At 35.4% G+C, this 26,773-nt stretch overlaps 1 protein-coding gene across 4 annotated transcripts in view; it reads left to right on the top strand.

Moving 5' to 3' along the window:
* Nucleotides 1–26,773, top strand: part of CCDC91 (coiled-coil domain containing 91) — a 372,640-nt gene that overhangs the window by 291,018 nt on the left and 54,849 nt on the right. For all 4 annotated transcript variants that reach the window (XM_065939931.1, XM_065939919.1, XM_065939910.1 and 1 more), the window contains one exon: nucleotides 10,173–10,286. In XM_065939931.1, the coding sequence (XP_065796003.1) occupies nucleotides 10,173–10,286 (114 nt within the window). The remainder of the gene's footprint in view (nucleotides 1–10,172; nucleotides 10,287–26,773) is intronic.

Raw genomic sequence — 26,773 nt, 5'->3', positions numbered from 1 at the left:
AGGATGAGAACATGAACTGTAATAGTTATAATTCCTGATTCCAGTGAAAAGCATTATTCACTTCTGTGGCATTCTCAAAAATTCATAACCCCCGTCTAATTGTAAGAGAAAAAAACACCAATCCAAATTTCTTCAAAGTGAAAAGTACTTTTCAACAGTGTCAACATAATAAGGAAAGACTGAGAAACTGCCACAAATTGGAGGAGACTAATGAGACATGATGTCTGAGTGCAATGTCTTACCCTAGTTTGATCCTGGAACAGAAAAAAGGCATTATTAGAAAAGCTGATGTATACGCTCAACAGAATAATCTATTGAGTGTAATCTATTTAATATTATCATATGATATTAATTTGTTACCTTGATAAATGTACTATAGTTATGTAAGATGTTAACATTAGGAGAAACTGTATTAAGGGCATATGAGAACCCTTGTACTGTCTTTGTGAGTTTTCTGTACATCTAAAATTATTTCAAATAAAGAGTTTCATACAGTTTTTTCTAACTTATCCAGATAAAAGAGCAATTTTATTAACTCCCTTCTAAAACCTCACTGGAATGAAAACTCTGAAATGGAACCCTAAATTAGAAGTGGAGATGACTGAGAAGACCAATATACAACATGCAGTGTACTCTGGGGAAACTCCCAAAGGCTTCCTAGTTGGTGGAACCAGGTATCTCTAGAAGTGAAAATGAAGATGAAGCTTCAGTTTGAAGGGAAGTTTGGAAGTTTGTGTAATAAACAGATCCCCATTCATTCTCTGCAAATTCTATCAGAAACCTGGGATTAGTTCTCTGAGGGAAAAAAAAAAGTAGAAGGTGTCTGGACCAGCGATCACCAAGCATACTTGAAGGTATAAATGCTATAATGAAATGGGATTGGGAGTACAGCAAGGTGAAAAGTTTTAAGCTGCTTATTGAGCAACTTACCCATTTTTCCCATCACAGCTCTCAGAATACTAACAACCAAACAGGAAATTAGAAGATTCTTTAACTGAGGCATCTAGGCAGCCCAGGATAAAAGACTTAACTGTATTGCTATCAGAAATCTCCCCAAGGAAACAACTCAGCCAGATTACTCTGCTCTTAAGATCACAGTCCATAAACCACAACTGCAAGCACAGATATGTTACTCAGCATTTTAGTGCTCTACTCTTTAAACATGAGCAAATAGTCAAGTATAAATAGAATACTTCTTATGAAAAGCAGAGATTAAAAAGGTTCTATGGAGACATGAGAAGTTAAAAAAAAAAATACTCTCATTAATTTCCTTAAAAGTAAGAGATGTTGCACCTATGAAACAGGAAGTGGGTGTCTTTTTAAAAGTCAAATGAAAGGATTAGAAATTTAAAATACAATAGAAAGTTTAAACAACAACAGCAAGAGTCAGAAGATAAAGTGTTAGGAGTCTTCCAGAGAACATTTTATAAAAATATGAAGAAATAGAAAATATAAGTGAAAAGATGAGAAAATTAGGCAATCAGTTCAGGAGATTCTCTTGCTGAATCACAGGATCTTGAGGGGAAATAAAAAGCAGAAAGTAAAATGCAGTAAAGATAATAATAGTATTAAAGTAAATCTTGGAAAATTGACAGACATGAGTTTCTAAATTGTAAGATACAAGGTTCTAGGTAGGTCTGTTACTAAGTTTGTCATTAAATTTTTGAGAAGCAAAGGTAAAGAAAATACATAAAAGTTCTCATAAGAGGGAAACATTTATGCAAATGATAGTGAATCAGAATGTAAGCAGACTCCTCAATAACCTTGAAAACTGTACAGATTTTCCCTAGAAAGCTACACTCAGCCAAACTATAATTTAAGTGTGAGGGTAGAATGAAAGCGTTTTCAGAACAAAGCCGATGCCAAAACTTAGACTTCTCATGTACCTTTTTCTGAAAAATCTCCTGAAAGATGTACTCTATCAAAACAAAGAAAGAAGAACGTGCCTTTTCTGAGGAATCTCCTGGAGGAGGTACTCTATCAAAACAAAGAAGTAAAGAAAGAAAAAAGAATCCAGTGGTATCTAGAAAGCTGAAGATAAGCTCCAGAGAGATGTAGCCAAACCCCTAGAAAAATAATGGAAATCCCAGAATAGCTGACCTAGAGAACAACCAATCCTGGTTGGAGATATGTCCAGGAGATATATCTCTAAGAAGGTAAACAGACTGCTTGATACCTTTGAATGTATTGAAAAGACATATAGACAATTAGATAAGAATTTTGGAATTAATGTTTAATACATATTTGCTTAAGCCAGTATAATGTGGCTGCAGTAACACTGTATCATTTCTGAGCCCCTATCTTAAGAGACATTCTACTCTTTCTTTTATAATTCTGTCCAGCTGCTCTGTGAAAAATCCCAAACTAGTCTGCAGGAGAAGGAGCCCACAGGAAGAAGAAACAACCCAGCCTACTGTAGGCCATCGTCGTAACAGAGGCCACATGGGGACCCACCAGTTGATGGCAGATACATGGGAGAACCTAGCCAAGACCAAAAGAACTGTCCAGCTGAGCCTAGCTCAGGTCGCCAGCTTACAGAATTATGAGCTAAATCAGGGATTGGCAAGCTTTTTCTGTAAAGAGCCAGTTAGTAAATATTTTAGAAACTTAACGGGCCAAGAGGCTTAATTGAAAATATTATGTAGGAGCTTATGTTTACACAAGAAACAGCAAATATTCACAAATTTTTGTTGATGAAATTCAAAATATAGTAGTATTAGTTTTTCATAATGTACATCTCCTTTGTTCTTCGCTAAGTTGTGTCTGACTCTTTGCAACCCCTTGGACTGCAACACACCAGGCTTCCCTGTCCTTCACTACTAGTGAAAAGAATAGAATTATCTTTGGGGAGAATAACATTTTGCTTAATTGTGGTTCCATTAAATATTCCTATCATCAAAAATGGTTACAAATACTTATTTATTAATGCTGATATCTAATGGAACTCTACATATTTCATCTTTAAGAATATCTTTCACAGGAATAAGTACTAGAAAATATTAGTATCAGTCAAAAGTATATAATTTTAATTGAGCATATTCATTACTTGAGAAGCATTTGCAGAATTAAATTCTTCTCGTTTTTGCATATCATCACAGTGCAGATTGATTATTTCCAATTGAAAATTAGATGAAAGCTCCTCAGTTACCTGGCAGATGAATTTTGAAATATGGAAATTTCATTTTCAGTTAGGTCAATATGTGAAAAGCACTGATGAAACTGGAATGTGAGCTCATAAATTTATGTAGGAATAAAAGTCCCACTTCCTTACTGTTGATGCAAAGGAAGTGCATAAAGTAGGTTGGCTGTACTTATGATTCAAACATTCATTTTCTGAGGTGCAATTCCACAACCAAATGCAACTTTTAAAGTAATACATAATTAAATAATTATGAAAAGTAGAGACACTACTCTGCTGGCAAAAGTCCGTGTAGTCAAGACTATGGTTTTCCCGGTGGTCACACACAGTTTTAAGAGCTAAACCATAAAGAAGGCAGAATGCTGAAGAAGTGATGCCTTCAAACTGTAGCGCTGGAGAACACTCCTGAGAGTCCCTCAAACAGCAAGATCAAACCAGTCAATCTTAAGGGATATCAACCCCAAATACTCATTGGAGGGACTGATGCTGAAGCTGAAAGTCCAGTATTTTGGTCATCTTGATGTGAACAGCTGACTCTTTGGAAAAGTCCCTGATGCTAGGAAAGAATGAGGGCAGAAGAAGAGGGATTCAGATGAGATGGCAGGATGGCATCACCAATGCAGTGGACCTGGGCAAACTTCGGGAGCTGGTGAGGGACAGAGAGGCCTGGCGTACTGCAGTCCACAGAGTTGCAAAGAGTCGGACATGACTGAGTGATGGAACGACAATAGCAATGTATATCATGTATAGAAACAAAAGTAAAGCACATTGTTGCTCTAGAAAATATTTGATACTGGCCCACAAACCAGAATTGAATTGATTGCTATGATTTGTCTTCAATAAATAATTTAACTGTGTTTACAATCCTTAACTAAATAGCATTGATAAAGAACAACCACAGAATGTTTACTAATTCATGATCCTGTTTTTACTGAAATGTATGGTGGATTTAATGAATATTAAAGAATAACTATACTTTTAAGCAATGAAGAGCAACATTTAAATCTTATAAAAATGATAAAGTTTTTAGCCCTAAAGGACCTTCATAGGTTCAGTTCAGTCACTCAGTTGTGTCTGACTCATTGCAACCCCATGAACCGCAGCACGCCAGGCCTCCCTGTCCATCACCAATTCCCGGAGTTTACTCAAATTCATGTCCATTTGGTCGGTGATGCCATCCAACTATATCACCTTCTGTTGTCCCCTTCTCCTCCTGGCCTCAATCTTTCCCAGCATCAGGGTCTTTTCAAATGAGTCAGCTCTTTGCATCAGGTGGCCAAACTATTGGGAGTTTCAGCTTCAACATCGGTCCTTCCAACGAACACCCAGGACTGTTCTCCTTTAGGATGGACTGGTTGGATCTTCTTGCAGTCCAAGGGACACTCAAGAGTCTTCTCCAACACCACAGTTCAAAAGCATCAATTCTTTGGCGCTTAACTTTCCTTATAGTCCAACTCTCACATCCATACATGACCACTGGAAAAGCCATAGCCTTGACCAGATGGACTTTTGTTGACAAAGTGATGTCTCTGCTTTAAATATGCTGTCTAGGTTGTCATAACTTGAACATTGGGGTGCACGTGTCTCTTTCAGATCTAGTTTCCTCGGTGTGTATGCCCAGCAGTGGGATTGCTGGGTCATATGGCAGTTCTGTTTCCAGTTTTTTAAGGAAATTCCACACTGTTCTCCATAGTGGCTGTACTAGTTTGCATTCCCACCAGCAGTGTAAGAGGGTTCCCTTTTCTCCACACCCTCTCCAGCACTTTTTTTTCTAATTCTTTTTTTTTTTTTTTTTCATTTATTTTTATTAGTTGGAGGCTAATTACTTTTGGATAGCAGCCATCTTGACTGGCGTGTAATGGTACCTCGTGGTTTTGATTTGCATTTCTCTGATAATGAGTGATGTTGAGCATCTTTTCATGTGTTTGTTAGCCATCTGTATGTCTTCTTTGGAGAAATGTCTGTTTAGATCTTTGGCCCATTTTTTGATTGGGTCATTTATTTTTCTGGAATTGAGCTGCAGGAGTTGCTTGTATATTTTTGAGATTAATCTTTTGTCTGTTGCTTCGTTTGCTATTATTTTCTCCCATTCTGAGGGCTGTCTTTTCACCTTGCTTATAGTTTCCTTTGTTGTGCAAAAGCTTTTAATTTTCATTAGGTCCCATTTGTTTATTTTTGCTTTTATTTCCAATATTCTGGGAGATGGGTCATAGGGGATCCTGCTGTGATTTATGTCAGAGAGTGTTTTGCCTGTGTTCTCCTCTAGGATACACAGATTTTATTTTTAACAAAAAATATTTATGATGAGAAGTGTTAAAAAATATTTTAACAAGCTCACCAAAATACATATGCAGATAGATATTTTTCCCTCCGAACTGTTACTTTTAGAGCAGTGCTTCTCAACTGAAGATGATCTAGTAAGCAAATACCAAGTATACTACTTGTAACAATACTCCCATCTCCACCCCCAGCAAGGAATTGTCAGTAGTGCCAAGGCTGGAAAATAAATCACGCCTTAGAGAATATATCATGTTCCAGGGTGTGACCATTACTAAAATATTCTGGAAAGTATTCTTTCAGAATTGCCTTGTTTGAATGTATTCATTAGGGGCAAATTATCATCCCTTGTGAAGTATATTTTATTTTAGATCAAGTCTCATGACTCACGGGGACAATATAGTTCATTCATGGAATTCAGCAAAACACTCCAGCAGATATTCACAGACACATGAACATGCACAGAAAATTCACTGATTGTTTCTGGTTCAGAATTTGGTTAGAAAACGAAAGGTTTAAACTTTTTAGGTCATATTAGAAGATATTTATTTATTAAAACAAATGAAATAATATAATAAAAGTTTTTTTTTCATTTTTTGATTTATATTTTATATTGGAGAATAGATGGTTAACAATGTTGTGTTAGTTTCAGATGTACAGCACAGTGATTCAGTTACACACATACATTTATCTATTCATTTTCAAGTTCTTTTCCCATTTAGGGTGTTACATAATATGAATCTGGGTTGCATGTGCTTGCTATACAGTAGGTATTTGTTGGTGGTTGTTGTTATATTGCTTAGTTGTTTCCAGTTCTTTGCAACCCCATGGACTGCAGCACACCAGGCTTCCCTGTCCTTCACAATCTCCTGGAGCTTGATCAAACTCATGTCCATTGATCGGTGATGCCATCCAACCATCTTATCCTCTCTCATTACTTTCTTCTCCTGCCTTCGATCTATCCAGCATCAAGGTCTTTTCTAATGAGTCACTTCTTTGCATCAGGTGACCAAAGTACTGGAGCTTCAGCTTTAGCATCAGTCCTTCCAATGAATATTCAGGATTGATTTCCTTTAGGATTGACTGTCTTGATCTCCTTGCTTTCAAGGGACTCTCAAGAGCCTTCTCCAACACCACAGTTCAAAAACATCAATTCATCAGTGCACAGCCTTCTTTATGGTCCAACTCTCACATCCATACATGACTACTGGAAAAACCATAGCTTTGACTAGACAGGCCTTTGTCAAGAAAGGAATGTCTCTACTTTGTAAATATGCTGTCTAGGTTGGCCATAAATTTTCTTCCATGAAGCAAGCATCTTTTTAATTTCATGACTGCATTCACCATCTTCAGTGATTTTGGAGCCCCCCCCAAAAAATAAAGTCTGTCACTGTTTCCATTGTTTCCCCATCTATTTGCCATGAAGTGACGGGACCTGATGCCATGATCTTTGTTTTTTGAATGTTGAGTTTTGAGCCAGCTTTTTCATTCTCCTCTTTCACTTTCATCGAGAGGCTCTTAGATCCTCTTCACTTTCTTCCATGAGGGTGATGTCATCTGCATATCTCAGGCTACTAATATTTCTCCTGGCAATCTTGATTCCAGCTTATGCTTCATCCGGCCTGGTATTTTGCATGAGATGCTCTGCATAGAAGTTAAATAAGCAGGGTGACAATATACAGCCTTGATGTACTCCTTTCCCCATTTGGAACCAGTGCATTGTTCCATGTCCAGTTCTAACTGCTTCTCCTTGACCTGCATATAGGTTTCTCAGAAGGCAGGTAAAGTGGTCTAGTATTCCCATCTCTTGAAGAATTTTCCAAAGTTGGTTGTGATCCACGCAGTGAAAGGCTTTAGCATACTCAGTGAAGCAGAAGTAGATGTATTTCTGGAACTCTCTTGCTTTTTCAGTGATTCAGCAGATGTTGGTAATTTGATCCCTGGTTCATCTGGCTTTTCTAAATCCAGCTTGTACATCTGGTAATTCTCGGTTAATGCACTAATAAAGCCTGGCTTCAAGAATTTTGAGCATTACTTTGCTTGCGTGTGAGATGAGTGCAGCTGTGTGGTAGTTTGAGCATTCTTTGGCATTGCCTTTCTTTGGGATTGGAATGAAAACTGACCTTTTTCCAGTCCTGTAACCACTGCTGAGTTTTCCACATTTGCTGGCATGTTGAGTGCAGCACATTAACAGCATCATCTTTGAGGATTTGAAATAGCTCAACTGGAATTCCATCACCTACACTAGCTTTGTTTATCGTGATGCTTCCTAAGGGATCCTAAGTTGGTTATCTGTTTTAAATATAGCTATGTATATATAGATTTTACAGTGTTGACTGTCACCTAACTGCCAGCTGGGGAGGAGAGAATCAAGGGAGTCTTTCTTTGTAAATGTTCTTCTTCAACTGAAAATTTAAAAAGAAGGATCCTCAAAAAAAAAGGAGCAGACAGTATAAACTCTCAGGCCCATCCACCCTAAAAAAATAATTTAAAAAAGTTAACTGAAGAAAATAGTAGCTAATTCTCTTCATTTTTTTCCTGGATATATTCCTTTTATTTAAGTTGATGTTTTTGTCTTTAAACATTTATAGTCAAATTTAACCCTTACTAGATAGAAATTCTGTTTGATATTCCATATGATGTGGATTTATCTTCTATATTCAACTCATCTAGGTTTACAGTAGTTTTAAAATTATAAAACCCTTGAAAACCAAGGCTTTTTGAAACATGACTATTTGCAAATCCTGTTCTGAAATAATGTGAAACTGTTTACACTTTTAATTTACCCATGTACTGTGAATGTTCACACCCTTCATCACAGAACTATTATTATGTTTTATTTCAGGGGGCTTAGTAACAGATGTATTACTTTTTGCCTTTATAAAATCTGAAAAGTTTCAAATTTCATATTAGTATGTGTGAAACCAACACAAATTGTAATAGTAAGTGCTTTTATTTAAAATAATCTCTTTGTCTTTTTTTTTTTCAAAAATTACTATAGTTTTTCATATAATGAGGTATCACCTCATACTGGTTAGCATGGCCATGATTTAAAAGTCTACGTATAATAAATGCTGGTGAGCGTATGAAGAAAGGGAACCGTCTTATACTGTTGGGGAAATGTAAATTGGTACATCTGCTATGGATAACAGTATGCAGGTTCCTGAAAAAACTAAAAGACTTACCATATGACCCAGAAATCACACTCCTGGGCTTATATACAGAGAAAACTCTAATTTGAGAAGATGCATGCACCCCAGTGTTCATAGCAGCACTGTTTACAATAGCCAAAACTTGGAAGCAACCTAAATATCTGTCGACATGAATGAATAAATGTGCTATGTACACACACACACACACACAATGGGATGTTGTTCAGCCATAAAAAGAACAAATTAATGCCATTTGTAGCAACATGGATGGACCTAGAGATTGTCACAGTGAGTGAAGTCAGTCAGAGAAGGACAAATACCACATGATATCGCTTATATGTGGAATCTGTTCATGATACAGATGAACTTATTAGCAAAACAGAAATAGACTCACAGATATAGAAACTAAACTTATAGTTACTGCAGGGGACAGGAGGAGGCATCAATTTAGAATTTGGGATTAACAGATAGGGCTCTTGGGTGGCTCAGTGGTAGAGAATCTGCCTGCCAATTCAGGAGACATGAGTTCAATCCCTGGGTCAGGAAGATCCTCTGGAGAAGGAAATGGCAACCCACTCCAGTATTCTTGCCTGGGAAATCCCATGGACAGAAAGTCTGGTGGGCTACAGTCCACAGGGTCACAAAAGAGTCAGACCCAACTTAAGGATGTGTGTGTGTGTGTATGTGTGTGTGTGTGTGTGTGTGTGTGTGTGTATAAAATTGGGAAAAACTAAACCAAGACATGTATACACAACAAAGTGAAGGGTCTTCAAGAATAGCAACATGAGGGAAATACTATTGAGAAATATCACAGCATTTTCTAATTGATTGCCTGTTCAAAGAAAGATACTACCTGTGTAGACAAAAGGAAGTTAGAGTTTGTAGCATGTTTCCAATCTATGAAATGCTGTCTTAGCACAAAATATTTCTTAGTTTTTGAGAACTGTTATATTTCTTCTTCAGAATTTTAGCCTTCTTTCTCTTTACCTGAAAATTTGAAATCTCTTAGAGTCCTTGATTACTTTTTCAGTGAAATGTGTAGTACCACTTTTCTCCCTAGATTTCTCATTTCAGATATTAGGACACAGAGTGAAATTTTTACCTCTCATTCATGGTGTCCAGTTCTCAACATCTTAACCTGGCAGGAGGACTAAACTAGCTGTAAATCTTACCACCCAGACCATGCTTGATTATTGTGTGATGGGAAAGCTAAATGTGAATAAAACAGCCTAGAACATTAGGGTGTTCTTGGAAGAATAAATACAAGTTGGAAGTCTTATGTAAATAGTGCAAAGTAAAGGAAGGCAATCAATCATGTAAACATCAAATGAAAGGTTGGTAAGGAAGCCATTGGAGTCTTTTAGGCTCTCCCTGCAATAAATGGCTTACTCCTTTTTTTTTCCCCTTTCACTCACTTTGGAAAAGTGAATTCTGTGGAATCTCTTCACAGAACCCAAGAGATTCTGTAAGTTCTTATTCCTGTTTCAAGATATGCTTTGAACAGAATAAGTTCAACCCATTGAACGTTTTTAGTTTACGTTAAATGGACACAAACATATCATAGCACATACCTCCCTGACTTTTTCTCATCCTCCCACAAACAGGAAACAGTTAAGGCAGCAATAATAGAAGAGCAAAAACGAAGTGAAAAGGCTGTGGAAGAGGCAGTGAAGAGAACAAGAGATGAACTGATAGAGTATGTAAAGGAACAGAAAAGGGTAAGTATCCCCTGAAGGGTTTTAATTTGTTCTTCCATAAACTGAAGCATTGGATTCCATACAATGACATGAAATTATAAAATATTTAAAACATCCTTTTTCATCTAATTTAAGAATTTTCATCTAATATTTTTTTTCTGGTATAAGTATATATTCTAATAGTTACATCTGTAAACATAAATTCCATTTGTTAACAAAAAAAGCACTGAATAATTTCCTGCTGGATTCCCAGAAATGACCTATTTTCAATTTGACTTTACACTTAAAAAGAAAGTAGACAGGTATAGATTTTTTTAAGTTTTTGCCATAAGTTTGTTATTTCTTGTGTAATGGTTGTCGAAATTTGTATGCACTCTTTAGGCCTTTGGACTAGGTTAACACCACTGTGGTTCTAATACACTTTATTACAGTTATCAAATTAGGGCTCTTCTGCCATAGTTCCATTTTGAGAACAAAATTCAGAATATGCTTGTCAGAATTTAAAATGCATATTGAAGCTTTATAAAATAAATGTCATTTTGGTACAGTGTGGTTTTATTAATTTGTAAGTCTGAGCAATGGCTGAAAATAATGTATTTAATAATAGCTTAATTTGTAGACTTTTCACCAAATCTTTAATTTTTTTAGTATCCAGGATGAGAAACACTTAGGATGAGTTATCTAATGGTAATCTCTGTAATAAGCATGTTAAATTACAGTATATTATATAATAAATTATATGGTGAATTCTCACACACTATTTTATGTCTAATTTATGTGTTTAGTATAACATAAAGTATTAAAAGACTATATATTACACAATATATAGTATTATATAAAATAATAAAATTATAAATAAAGCATAAAACATAGAAATAAAAGATTACTCTTTAGTTGGCAGTTAAATGGAAGAGTAATGACACTCCTAGGAGTTTCATAAGAACTCATGATGCCACTTTAGTTCCATACTCTTAATTTAAAATCAATTTTGATATGATATAAAGAAAATTCTTACCCCTCAATAGCTACCATTAGGTTTCAACAAAGAGTTTGTCAGCAGAGCAAAAAAAACCAAAAAGCTAAGTAAGCTTTCTAGATTATTTAATGACTCACAGAAGCATTTCATGTGGGATTAAAGCTCTGTGCAACTTATCTCAAGATGATTTTAAAAGTAGTTTATCCCCCCAAAATTTCTAATAGATACATAACCTTCACAAGAGTGACTTAGCTGCTAAAGAATCCGCCTGCAATGCGGGAGACCTAGGTTCGATTCCTGGGTTGGGTAGATCCCCTGGAGAAGGGAAAGGCTACCCACTCCAGTATTCTGGCCTAGATCCAGTGGATGTTAGCAATTTGATCCCTAGTTCCTCTGCTTTTTCTAAATCCAACCTGAACATATGAAAGTTCTCGGTTCACATACTGTTGAAGCCTAGCTTGGGGAGTTTTGAGTATTTGCTTGCATGTGAGATGAATGCAGTTGTGTGGTAGTTGAACATTGTTTCGCATTGCCTTTCTTTGAGATTGGAATGAAAACTGACCTTTTCTGTAGCCATTGCTGAGTTTTCCAAATTTGCTGGCATATTGAGTGCAGCACTTTCACAGCATCATCTTTGAGGTCTTGAAATAGCTCAGTTGGAATGCCATCACCTCCACTAGCTGTGTTCATAGTGATACTTCCTAAGACCCACTTGACTTTACATTACAGGATGTCTGGCTCTAGGTGAGTGATCACACCATGGTGATTATCTGGGTCATAAAGATGTTCTTTGTATAGTTCTTCTTCATATTCTTGCCACCTCTTCTTAATATGTTCAGCTTCTGTTAGACCTATACCATTTATGTCCTTTATTGTGCCCGTCTTTGCATGAGAAGTTCCCTCAGTATCTCTGATTTTCTTGAAGAGATCTCTAGTCTTTCCATTGTATTGTTTTCCTCCTTTTCTTTGCACTGATCACTGAGGAAGGCTCTTTTATCTCTTCTTGCTATTCTTTGGAACTCTGCATTCAGATGGGTATATCTTTCCTTTTCTCCATTGCCTTTAGTTTAAAAGATTAGTATCTCTTTATGTTAGATAAAATAGTTATCACCTTTAGAAGTGTTCATTAAATCACAACAGTCATGACAATATTAGATTCTGTTTGCACCAAAGTTCCACTTCTCTATCCTTCTTCCCTTATATAGTAAGAACAATAAATTTAATACAAAGCAACTGCCAGTTAATACATGTAATGAAATAGAACAGAGTATGGAATTAGTATATATGTGCATTATTAAAAAATAAGAAAGGCTTAGTTACATTATTTTTTATTTATTAAAAATGTGGTTTTGGATTAATGTTTGGTATTCTATTTCCTCTGACATTTATAACATGATTCTAATAGTTTATTCGACTCTTGTTACTAGATTCATAGATGATAAAAACTAATTTAATTAATATATTAATAGGAAGTTTATTACTTTCACTTCGGGCCTTGAGAATTTTTTAAATAATACACATTGTTTAATACTTTTAACGTTTGAATGTTTCCACCTTTCCAAATAGAAAAGCTGTAAAAAAGGAAAGTGGATAGAATATTTAAAATTAAAATACCCACTATGAGATTTCTTATATATATAACTTTTTAAAAATTAAGATTCTCTATACTCTGATTCTTTTTGAAATGGATTTCAGTGTTTCAAGTTAATTTTTATGAATTCTGGAAGCTTGGAACTTTTTCACATGCACACAAAAAAGACATCTTTTAGCTTATAAAGTAATACTTAGAAGAAACAAAAGGTTTTTGTAGCAAATTCATAATCTCTTTGTCTGTTTCCAAAAGACTAAATTAGAGCAGCTCATCTCTCCTTCTTCCTTTGTAAGATGAATTTCTTTTTGCATCAGAGAAAAACACTTTTCCAGAACAAAAATTTTCCTTTCTCCTCTCCAGCTTTTTTAACTAGAGTCAACTTGAGATTTTCAACATTAGACACCTCAAAAGCCCTGTAGACCTTGATTCCAACTGGGCTTACATTCCAGTCTGTGAAGTAATCGTCCCCCCTTGAAGTTTTCCAAAATCTTTGAAAGAAGAAGTCTAACCCCGTGTTAGTTTCTGTCTTTATATGTCTTTTGTCCTAACCAGTCTTTAACTTTTTTTAAAACTGTGGTATAATAATCTTCAGCATACATTGTTAAGCAAAAGCCACAGTTTGAATCATTGTGTATAGGAGTGGCCTTTTTTTCTGTGATGTAGAGTAAGAAATGCAGTTTACATTGTAACCCAGTTCTCAGTGAATCTATAAACAAAAATAAAAATTAGGAAAAAAATTTTACAAGACAGTACCTACCCTCGCTATGAACAGTGTACTGTGGCATTTTCTATTCTTTTTTTGTTTTTTATAATTATTTTTAAGTAGATAAATTAAGATTTTTAGTTGGAGTTTCAAAGTCTCAAAAATTAATAGAGTGAATAGACAGAAAAGTAGGAGGATATAGTAGACCTGAAAAGCACTATGAACCAATTCAACATAATTAAGATTTATACAATTTTCACACAACAGCAGGATACAAATTCTACTCAAGTTCTGTAGAGTATAAACCAGGAGACAGTGGAACATATCCAGGGACTTTTAAAACAAGGTACAAAAATTTCGTGGTCTAAAGGTATTGAAGTCATACACAGTCTATTCTCTTATCACTGTGGAATTATGTTAGAAATCAATATCAAAAGATAGTTAAAAGTAACTACATATTTTCACGTGCAATGTGATATTTATCAAGAGAGATCTTTGACTTAGCCTTTAAGTCTCAATAAAGTTAGAAGTTCAGTGTTTTAAAAGAGAAACAGAATGAAATATATGAAATGATAATCTTTTCAAATAGCTTATAATTTACTCTACAATATTAAGTGCAGTAGAATTACAAATCACTATAGAGGATAATATTCCTTTTTCTGGGTATCTGGACTCAACAAGTTTTTAATCAGTGATCCAGCCCTTTTGAATATTACAGTTATACTCAGAATTAGAATTAGAATTATACTAGGATTAAATTTAAATTGAGAAAATGTTTTACTTTTGAATGTCATTTACCTGGCTTTTTGTTATCAAAAGAGATGTCACTAAACTTTATTAATTACCTTCATCTGATCTAAACATCTTAAATGTTTAAAACATCTAAACATCTTAGATCAGATGAAGGGATTACCTATACCTATACTACCTATGTACTTATTATGTGAATCAAAATTTACACTGAAATTACACCCTGAATTATTTACTAAGTTGAATACATAATACTTATACTGTTAGTCCAATTCATAATAATAATCAAAAGTTTGTGTGTAATCAAACTATTCAAAGAAAGCTTTTAATATGATCAACCAGAAAAATAATTCAAATTATTCAAATAATTCAAATTCTGTTTCAGTGACTATCTTGTAAGTGCTTTTTTGTAAGTATTTTAAAAGATAGTACTAAAGAATCCTCTATAAATTCTATCTTGTTAAACTGAGAAAATTATTATATTGAGTTCACAAATACAGTATGAAATTGAAAAGCCAAAGTTTTGCAATCTCACTTATAAATTTTTTGATATTAACTGATAGAAGTTGTCTAAATTTTTAATGAATTTAGAAATTTTCATTATAATTTATATAATAGAGAAGGAAAAGTAAACAAGAAAACCTGAAAAGATTTTAACATACACTCAATTTATCTGGGAATCAACCAGGTATCCCTAAGTGTAGTGATTTATAACAGCCATACTATACTTTATTAAAATTGTTTTTTTTATTTTAAACTTTCTTGAATCATTACAAATTCTGAATTAAGGGATAGCAGACTACAGCCCATGGGTCAAATTTGATTTTCTGCCTGTTTTTATAAAGTTTTATTGAAACACACAACCACATCCATTCACTTATGTGTTCCTGCTGCAACCACAGAGTTGAGTAGTTCAGAGAGATCGTGGGGCCCACATAACCTAAAATATTTACTGCCTGGCCCTTTACAGAAAACATTTGTCAACTCCTGTTCTAGGCTATCAAAATAATCTTGATGAGAAAATTTCTTCCCGTCAGCCCTTCAAGGTATTTATTCTTTCATTATGCCTCATTAAAACTAGACAATTGAAATTCCTAAGGTGCTGGGAAAGATTTTTTTTTCTCTCTTGATATTAATTACCAGATGAGGCATTATAGTATTGCAGACCTGGTCATTAGCCACATAAACTTTATTTTAGACTAAAGGAGATTGTAGAAAAACGAGATGGGAAAGACCACATCCCTTGACACTTCCCTAGGGAGGAAGAATTTGTGGTTGAAAATGACCTATGGCCTTTGGATTAGAATGAAGTGTTCTAACTCATCCCACAAGTTAAGACTGTTACACATGAGCTTGCTATGAGGGAGGAAGTGTGAATAATATTCAGCAAGCAACAACTGCTCACAGCCAAGCAGTGATTCCTAAAAAATAAAATCCCATCCAAATGTAATAAAAGATTATTTTTTTTTCCTCTTAAGAACCAGAATTATGGCCTGTATTTTCTAAATCACCTCCAGGAAAATAATCTGCACTATAGAGGATTCTTTTAATTTAGATCTTCAGACAGGAGTAAGGAGCAATTACCTTTACTTCAAAGTTTCTGTGGTCAAAGCATTGTTATAATTTTTTAATTATAAAACGACTCATTTGACCCAGGTTTTCTACAGTATTCTTGAGTGTTTGCATCTCAGACTGTTTAATAAAAGGCAATATTTGGCCAAAATGAACTCTCTTGAATTTCTGATCTTTAATATAGTTACTTGAATTAAACATGATTTCAAGACAAGTTCTTTAATAACTTGTGTTCCCTTACGTTTCTCCTATTAATAATTTGGGAGTCAGACCAGCTGGTCTCTAGTGTGGGTCTTACAGCTCTGAAATCTGTTAAGACTATGAGTAACTTTTTCCTTGACAACTGATGAATCTCTCCACGGGTTTTTAATTCTTGGTATAAATCCCTTGCGTCATTTATATTTATTTTGTGTATTATTTATACATCAATGTAGGGAAATGACACTTTCCTGACATTCCGCAGCCTCTTGCCCCTTTTCATCCTAATCAGTTGGCCTTGCTTCTGCTATCTTGGGGCAGGGTATATTGTTACCTGCACAAGAAGCAACTCAGTAGGAATTCAATATCTGCCCTTCTGACTTTTGCTTTGGGTCTCATATTAAAAAAGGCTTTTATCTGACCAGGTCATACTAAAATACTTTCAGCTGTACCTCATTTTTTATGTCAAAGGGAATTTAAAGATTTGTATAGGTATGATCTAAAAGGTTACTATTTTTCTCTCTTATACTCTGAAAGCTTATTTCATACAGTATGCCTTAAAATCAAATTTATTGCTGTTTTTCACTTTATATTTTAACAATCTTCTTGATCCTCTTTCTTATTCTCCTGGATTCACTTATGTGAGAATAATCTTGAAAGAACTTGCTGACATGTTAACAATCATGGACTTTGGTAAGGCAAATCTATTGATCATTTCCATTTGAACAGTGGGGTTATTAAGAAGATACTATAGACATAACAATGCTTAGATTAAGTATTATAATTCCTGTTTCAGGGATAAGACATAAATATGTTCCAACTTAAAATTAAAATGTATGCATTTGCACTTAACTGGTTTGGCCCAGCAATTAATTTAGTACTCTTCTTCGTTCTTTGTGATAGCATTTTTGTTTAAGGCAAAGCAAAACTTCTAAATCAGAGTACAGTAAGTATAAATACTTTAGTTGGAATCAGTATCTAAAAATGCCCATTCTGTTTTTGTGTAACTTAAATGTTCATCTAAATAATTCAATCACTTCTTGAATCATTATAGTGACGATTAGCTTTATTCTTCATTAAAAGGTTTTAGCTTTTTCTTAAATATTCAGCTGATTTTTCCATTATTGTACAACATTAAAGTTCTTAAAATTCAGATGGTGATAAGAATTGATTCAAATCATAGTCAAATCAACAAAATCAAAGTGTCAACTTTGAGTCATAGGCCACAAAAGTGAAGAGTTGACACACCTGATGGGCATGCTATTGTTAAAGGCCTGTAGTTGGGTATAGCTTCTTGAGATGAAGAATAGCTAGATAACTTGTGATGTAAACAGTGAGCCACTGATGTAGAAGGAAAGACAGAGGTCAGATCTAGAGGAACTGGTGGCTACCAAAGGCCCCTGAATTGAAATAATGATGATGACAACAACAGTAGAAGCTAATACTTATATAGCATTTACTAGGTTTCAGGCACTAGTCTAAGGATATTATTACATGTGTGAGTGTGTATATATTCATTACTCACAATAATGTTATTAGTCACCAGATCACAAAGCTAGAAAGTGACAGTCTGACTCTGGAGTCTGAGCTATTAACTGCTGGGCAAACCATTTCTGTGGGCAAGATGCAGCAATGAAAAATAGGGAAGAATTTTGTGAATAGGTCAGAGTGAAAGTTTCAAATTAAAAACCAAGAAGAGTAAGAGGTTAACAGAGATTCATGTTTATGTTTTATTAGTTGCATGGAACTACATGGTGTCTACCAGATGAAAGCTCCTGTGAAGGACCAGAACCACCATTTCTTTAAAAAGCTTTAAGTTTTGCTTTAGAAGGGAAGTTAAGAGCATATTATCTTAAGTAATTATATAAGTTCAAACAATGGCTTGAAGCAATAGTAAATACCATAACATAATGTACTGCTAGAAAAAAGGTCAAAAACATTATGCTGATAATAATTAGCAATAGAACTACACAAGATCACTTAAGAATACAATGATAAGAGTGGGCTTTTTCATTTCAGTCAAATAGAAACTAAAATATGGACTAGCTGCTGCTGCTGCAGCTAAGTCGCTTCAGTTGTGTCTGACTCTGTGTGACCCCATAGACGGCAGCCCACCAGGCTCCTCTGTCCACGGGATTCTCCAGGCAAGAATCCTGGAGTGGGTTGCCATTTGCTTCTCCAAATATGGACTAGACTACATAGTAAATGTAGGATGGACAATGTTATTTGAGAAACCAAAGGGTTTGGTCTCCTATAGGAATAGGTAGATTAATTTATAAACATTTTCATTAAAAAGCTTATTTCTAGATTCTTGATATAACTTTTGGTTGCAGTTCTATAATGTACTAGTTCATGAAGCTCTTATTATTGAGGACAATGGAGATGGAGGTTTTTTGTTTTCTTTTTTTTAAGATGTTGTTTTACTTACCCTTTAGCCAACGTTAGAAGTTAAAAAGCTTGTATATATAACTTCATTTTTTCATGAACTATTTATTAAGAGTCACAGTTGCCTTTACCATGCTGCTATTAAACTGGTTGGAAAGAAATGAATAAGAAGTGGTATTTCAGATTGCTAGTATCTTGATCTATACAATATAGATCCTTATATCTATACAACATATGTCTTTATATACGCTTCCATCTTCCAACCTGAGCTGTGTCCTGGGAAGTTTCAGTTTTAATTTTTTTCCCATTCTATAAAGAAATGTTAATCATCTTTAATAATGTTCTGCTGTGCTCAGGACACAAGGCTAAATAATCAAGAAAGGGAGCTTTTACCTTGATATCCATAATAGCAATACATGTTTGTTTAACAGCTAAAATATATAAAGATTTTTACATATGTTGTTTGATTCTTAGTTCAGTTCAGTCACTCAGTTGTGTACGACTCCTTGTGACCCCATGAACCACAGAATACCAGGCCTCCCTGTCCATCACCAACTCCCGAAGTTTACCCAAACTCTTGTCCATTGAGTCGGTGATGCCATCTAACCATCTCATCCTCTGTCGTCCCTTTCTCCTCCTGCCTTCAATCTTTCCCAACATCAGGGTCTTTTCAAATGAGTCAGCTTTTCACATCAGGTGGTCAAAATATTGGAGTTTCAGCTTCAACATCAGTCCTTCCAATGAACACCCAGGACTGATCTCCTTTAGGATGGACTGGTTGGATCTCCTTGCAGTTCAAGAGCATCAATTCTTCAGCACTCAGCATTCTTTATAGTCCAACTCTCACATCCATACATGACTACTGGAAAAGCCATAACCTTGAGTAGACTGACCTTTATTGACCAAGTAATGTCTCTGCTTTTTAATATGCTGTCTAGATTGGTTGTAACTTTCCTTCCAAGGAGTAAGTGTCTTATGCTGTCTAGATTGGTTGTAACTTTCCTTCCAAGGAGTAAGTGTCTTTTAATTTCATGACTGCAATCACCATCTGCAGTGATTTTGGAGCCCCAAAAAATAAACTCAGCCACTGTTTCCACTGTTTCCCCGTCTATTTGCCATGAAGTGATGGGATCAGATGCCATGATCTTAGTTTTCGGAATGTTGAGCTTTAAGCCAACGTCTTCACTGTCCTCTTTCACTTTCACCAAGAGGCTCTTTAGTTCTTCTTTACTTTCTGCCATAAGGGTGGTGGTGTTGTTCAATCACTAAGTCGTATCCAACTCTTTGGGACCTGACCCCACAGACTGCAGCACTCCAGGCTTCCCTGTCTTTCATTATTTCCCGGAATTTGTTCAAACTCATGTCCATTGAGTCGATGATGCCATCCCACTATCTCATCCTCTGTCACCCTCTTCTCCTCCTGCCCTCAATCTTTCCCAGCATCACGGTCTTTTCCAGTGAATCAGGTGGCAAACTATTGGAACTACAATTTCAGCATTAATTCTTCCAGTGAATATTCAGGGTTGATTTCCTTCAGGATTGACTGTTTTCTCCTCCAGTCTGACACTTCTCTTCAGTGGCTCTCAGTTTTTCATTCTGCGTGACTTGCAGGAGCTTAGTTCCCTATCCAGGGATTGAGCCTGTACCACAACAGTGAAAGTGCTAAGTCCTAACCACTGGACAGCCAGGAAATTCCCTCAGTTCCTAATTCTATTTTGTGATGTAGAAAGAAGAAATCATTGTTATTACAAAAAGATACAATGATTTAGCAATATCAATTCAGGCTTTGCACTAATATCTACAAAAATTTCTTGTAAAACATTTAAAAATACACTGCCTTCCTCTTGTATACTTTAAACAATTGGACTATAGAAATTATATCTCTTGGATTGTAGACTTCTCCATAATAGGTTAATAGTCTTTTAACTATCCTGAATATTTATGAATACCTGCTAGTTCTGATTCTTTGATTTCTTTTTCAAATATATAAATAGTTAAGAAATGAATTATATTTTATGTGCTGCTTTTTAAAAGAAATTCCTGAAGTGACTATTTTCTTATTTCCTCCCACTATCAAAATCTCCAACTTCCAGTAGAAAGGAGATGGTATTATTACTGAAGAATATTTGGTAATTTTAAAATTTACTCTATTTGATTTATTGTATAGTTATTTTCCATCATATGTATCTTTTCAGCCATCAGTTCTTTCCTTTAAAAAAAAAACAGCAAAAATAACAATTTGGTTTGTAACTAATAGTGCCTTGGAAACAGCATGAAAAAATCATTTTCTAAGAGATGCGGTATTTTTCTTCTCATATGAAAACAGAGAAAACCTCCTTGATGTTCTGTTCCTCGCTGATTCATATGCACTGACATGACCTCTCTGTGCTCCTGTCTTGCTCTGAAAGCTTCGTGCTCACTCTGTAAAGGGAGCCCAATTATTTAATATATGTGAAGTCCAGTCTGCAACAGAGAAGTAAAAGATATGTCATTTATGACCATCACATTATTTTTTTTTATGAAACTATTAGATTATAGGTGAATCATGTCTGACTAAATTGTCGGGCTGTTTTTGTTATTTTTTTTAAATGGTAATACTCAATGGAATAATACTAAATGGAATACTAAATGAATAGTCAGGACAGTAATTTTATTAACACTTCTTTTCCTTTTCTGAGATTGATGTACCACTGTACGTCTCTTCTTGTTCTTTCTTCTTTAAAGATATTCATTGCCCTGTATTTTTTTTCTAGTAATTTTTCATTCATTCCCTCATTATTGATTAGTGCAACTGAGATTCTGTACTTGAGATTTCATAATCCTCAGTTTTGTATGTAAAGCTCCAACATTCACATTGGTTTACCACCTAAGAACTACTTTTTATCTTTGTATCCCTTGATCAGAGAATTTGAGAGTAACCTAATATTAATATCCTGTAAATATTTGGTCAGTTGTTGGTCTGTTTGAAAATTATGTATTTTTATATTCAGATTGAACTCATTATTTTAAGCAACAGTTTTCTATGATTGATTCAGCAAAAAAAAAAAAAAAAGGAATTGGTTTATTAAGAGGTTATTTGGATGAGAGAAACAGTTCCGTTTCCAAAATTAAAGCCTAAAACCATGACAGAGAACTGGCCTAAGGAGGAAATTCTGCAGCCACTGATCTCCCACCCAGTATTAAAGAAGACTACGATTGCTTCTGCTTTCCTATTTATGCCATTTGTGTATCACTAAAACCATTTCACAACCTCTGCTTTGAAAACACAGTCTGCCACCACTCCCACCAGCAGGGAAGGTTCCACATCAAGTTTCACTGTTTCAGTTGCTTATTTCTTATTATGATTCCTCTATCAGAACTCCCCACAGGCTCTTAATAAACTGTTGACAGTTCTAACATCTGTTGAGTCTATTGGTCATTAAGTCCAGGTAGATGCACTGCAGCCTGGAGTAACTAGGAAGCCTCCTTTTTCCTCCAGGGTCCACTCACAAGTAGAGACTTTCAGGTCACTTCATAAATAGATCAAAACAAGATTCCCAAGCTTTAGAGTATATATATATATTACCTTCAAGAGTCCCATCTAGCTCTGTCTTGCTCTTTTAGGGGCAGAAGGCACAGTTAGTTATCTTTAACTTTGAAGAAGCTGTCCTGATATGCTGAAGATCACTGGACTCTCAGAAACTTCAGAGGTGTAGCTCTTATATTTTTGTTTGATGTGTCTCTCACCATACTGCACTCGTTTTAGACTCACAGGTATTTTTTACATACCTGTTCTTTATGAAGAATCTTGAGTATGTATTACTGTAGGTCCTAGAGACATATCATCAGTGCAGTTGTCCTGTGCAGTAGTGAGACAGTAATGGTCTTAGTGAAGTAGGTATACTGTGGTTCAGAGCCAAATAATGTATATAAGCCTAAAATAAAATGGATTATTGCCCTACCTGTCATATGAAAAATAGCTCTGGTAGGTGTTTCTGTGTCTATTGTAATAGAGGGAGAAAAGCATTTTCCAGATTGTACTTGTGTATGTGGTACTGAGTTCGGGTAAAGAATACATGTCTGCCCAAGCAGCTTTGTAGAAATGACTATCTGATTAGGCTTAGTAATGTATATCTTCCACCAATTCTAACTGTATACTCCGTATGTGTTAAGGGCCCCGCTGGCCTAGATAGGAGGCAGATTCAGAATAAAAGTCCACTCATCATTTAATTCCCACTAGCATCCTTTCTGACCACTAGTCCACAGTGGTATTCTAGGCCCCCAGTTTTAGTTCTCATTCAGAGCAATTAGATAGATTAGATAGTAGTACCCAAAAGGTCAGGCATTTCCCTTTCTTCAGTGCAGCTGCCTTTATGAGGAAGGCCAAGCTGACAGTTCACAGTGTACACCTGCAATATATGTCTTCAAGGACTTGCATTCTCTCCTTCACTCAAAAAACTCTGGTCTGTGAATTGACTTAGGACTAGAAATTGGAAAAGACATTACAAATTTTTGTTGCAGTGGCTCAAGTCAGACCTCTCTCACTAAATCAAGACACCTTAATCATTTTATTAAGTTGGTTTTTTTTTTTTTTTTGGTATCCCTATCTGTTTGATCCATACAGATCATCTGATCAGGTAGCCAGAGCAGGTCAAAGCATTTTAATTCAGCCCTTCTAATAATCACAGTAACCATTTCCTCCTGCCCCTTCTAGTTACATGCTTCTGGCTGAGGTCTTCCACCTCCACACCCCATGGTCTCGGTTGAAAGCAGTGGTAGCCATCACCTCTCTTGGGTCATAGAAGACAATGCTTGTCACTAATGCTGGCTTTTCCCTCCCAGGGAATAGGGTGAAGGAGTAGCTCATGACTGTGTTGGCTGTGATTCTTGCCTTGAACTGAGAATTTGTAGCATCATTAGGATTGTGAGCACTTTCATATCTTTTTTCAAAGCTGTACTGTGGAATGAGAAGCAACTAACTTTTTGCTTGAATTTTTCATACTCTTTATATTATTCAGTGTTACAAGCCACTGTATCTCCCAAAGGCTTGCCTTCATTTGTCACTTCATTTCAAGTGACTGTAATTAATTTGTTTCCTTGCTACTGTGGGCTATGGGCTGCCAGACTTTTTTTTTTTTTTTTCCAGAAAATTAGCTGGATTTTTGGAGCCGTCAACCTTTATAGCATCAGATAACCATTTATAGATCTTTTTGATTTTCCTAGGGATGTATTGCCTTCAACTGCTTCTAGTAGCCATTTAACAACAACAAAGGTTCTTATTTTAAGTAGAAGAAAACTGCCTCCAGCCTGTTAAGCAGCAGCAGTTTTATTAAAAGGATATTGAGTAATTGACCAAGTTGTTGAGAGCTGGAGAACCAGGGTCAAGATAAAGCTTCCAGAAACAACAGCAAAAACTACACCACAAAACTTGCTTGAAGATGAGTCCCTCTTTGTCGCAACATTCTCATCAGGCACTGTGGAAACCCATTGCTTAATTTAGTCATTGCAATACTCAACAGTTGAATGATTCTTAACCTTATGAGCAAATGGGTGCCATACAGAGCCTGCTTCCCCTAATTGCTCACTTCTGAATCGAAGTCTTTCACAGTTGACTCTGATTATCAGAGCCTTCAGGGTAGGGCAGGCTAGATAACTAAATCTTCTGGGTTTTACCTAAGGGAGTCATACTTCATAAGAGTAGATATTCATCAAACATAGGAAGGGTATCAAAAACCAGAGAACATTACAAATGGTCACTACATATTTGGAGAATTTTTTCCAAGTTGCTATGGTTATAGTAGAAATATTTTTCCAGCTTTTTAGTCTCTTGGCTAATTCTAAAACTGATCCTTTGAAGTCAAACTAGATGGGTTTCATTCTTACTAAAACAGAACATTAGCAATTGCTAGGTTCATCAGATATCTTGTAGAAAGTTTGTCACCTGGCCACTACCACTTCATTCTTTTTCAATAGTCTGAGGTTTCTACAGTTATGCCTAAAGTATGTGACACTGTTCAGAAGATATGCAATACTTTGGAGAGATAAGGTTTTTGTTTCCATGTACTTACTTATGCTAAATACTGATAATTTTAGAAGGTATAAAGAGATTTTTTTAATTTTTTTAAGTTTTAGTGATTAAACTTGTCTTTGAATTAACCAACAGTTTCACTCCCTGGTAATTCTGGGACATTTTTGTTTGCATAAGTTATAGAACTTCTTTTCATAGAGTGATGGCCACAAAGGTTACTAAAGAGAGCTTGATTGACTTGTCTTTCTACTGAATTCACCTAGATTGAGTTAATTGCCTCTGCGCCCTTGGCACCATCTTTGTTCTCTGTATTTACTTCACACTCTGACAAGGGGACCTCTTTCTTCTATCCTCCTTTCCGTTTTCTTGCAATCAAACCTGTTATCCATGGCTTCTGATATTTTTTTCAACTCTGATTAAAGTGTAAAACTGAGGAAAATTTAAGAAACTGGGCAGCAAAGTACTGTTTATCAAATTAAGTAACATTCTAAGCCTGATAAAGGAGAGCCTTCAGTTCTATAATATGTGATAAATATACCGGTTTTGTTGTGTCTCTTTTGACTGGCCCTTGTTGCTTCTATCATTGTTTGAGCTTCTGGGTTGTTACAGATTATGTTCAAAACCTGGCTGCCAGTCAGAACATTCTTATCCTAGTAAGTCTGAAAGTTAGATCGCTCCAATTTGAGTTTTTTTCTGAATGTTGTTTTCCAGCATAGATGACTTTCTGAACATTTGATTTGAAGTACAGTATTTTAGGATAAATCCTATATCTGGCCTTCAGTGTACATTGGGATTGATTCATTAAGTAATCCCAATATTCCTGTCCTGTCACCATGGTTTTTCATATTTTTTGCATGTATAATGTGATTATTACCTTGCACCAGGAACATATTAATCATAGTTTCTTTGCCTCTTTACAAAAATTTTAATGTCTGCTTTTTACTCATCTGTGGGGACATTTGGCATATGAAATAACCTTGTTGCTTTGTTTTTCCTTTATAGTTTAGAGTGCCTATTCATTTAAGATTTGGTGTGACTATAATATATTCAACACTTTGCTTTTGTCCTCAATATTTATTCCATTCCTGTGGTTCACATTTTCCTTTTCTTATGTATCATGTGTTAAAAATGAAAATATCTTGTCTAGGGTGGAGCTTAGCCATGGGACTAAACAAACATGCTCTCCTTCTGCACTTTGTTGATTTTAGTGGTTAAATTACTAAAAATCCTGTTAATAATAAAAAAAAACCTTTACATCTACCTTTTTTCATTGAGTCCTTTCACAGCACAGATCCCTTCCTCTCACAGCTCTTAGCCAAGATACAGCTCGTCTGCTCATACTTCTTTTATATTTAGGACTCTCACGGCAGTAGTCAAGAGATTAGTGAAAGTAGCATCAATAGGCAAGATGTTAATTCACTAAATTTAGTGAAAGGAACTAAACCACTTGAACTGAGTTTCCAAAGCTCAGAAGAAATCTATGATGGGCATGCTCTTCTTATGTCAGGGGTAGAAGTACTGAAAACCCAAAACATGTTAACACTGGAAGTTTCTGATTTTGTCACATCTCGGACATCTTGTTGGTCAAAGCAAGTCATTGGCCAAGCCCATAGTCAAAAGGCTATAAAGTACATTTCACCCATCACGAGGCCAAGCATGTTGCATGGTCATATTCAACACTGATGACTTGGAAAAATTCTTTTTTTTCATGGAGGTGGAGGGAAATAATGGATGAATATTTGCCGAACAATAATTCGATGTACCACACTATCCAATCTAGGTTAGCTACACTCTTTCAAAGTATACTTCATCATATAACCATGCTGTTTTGTTTTCTTCGTAGTGCACATTATCTGAAATTATCTTATTAATGTTCATTCAGTCAAGCAATATTATCAAATACTTAATAGGTACCAGGCAGTACTCAAGTGCTAAGGATACATCAGTAAATAAAACAGGTAAAAATTCATGTTAAATATTTATCTCTCCTGATAAAATATAAGCTCTGAGGAAGAAAAGACTTCATCTGTTTCATGTTCTCAGTGTCTAGAATAAGCCTAACACATTGCACATGTTCAATAAAATTTCATTTCATGCATGTTTATTATCATATGTGAAACAGATCGTAACCAGTCCAGGTTTGATGCATGAGACAGGGTGCTCAGGGCTGGTGCACTGGGATGACCCTGAGGGATGGGATGGGAAGGGAGGTGGGAGGGGGGCTCAGGATGGATTACTAGATTATTGTAAAATAATTAGCCTCCAATTAAAATAAATTAAAAAATTTTGTTTCATGAATGCCATTAAACATGTATGTAATCTAACT

This window comes from Muntiacus reevesi, chromosome 1, assembly GCF_963930625.1.
Source record: "Muntiacus reevesi chromosome 1, mMunRee1.1, whole genome shotgun sequence".
Taxonomy (NCBI): Eukaryota; Metazoa; Chordata; class Mammalia; order Artiodactyla; family Cervidae; genus Muntiacus; species Muntiacus reevesi.
The sequence above is the reverse complement of the archived record's forward strand: the minus strand, read 5'-3'. Positions and strand labels throughout refer to the sequence as shown.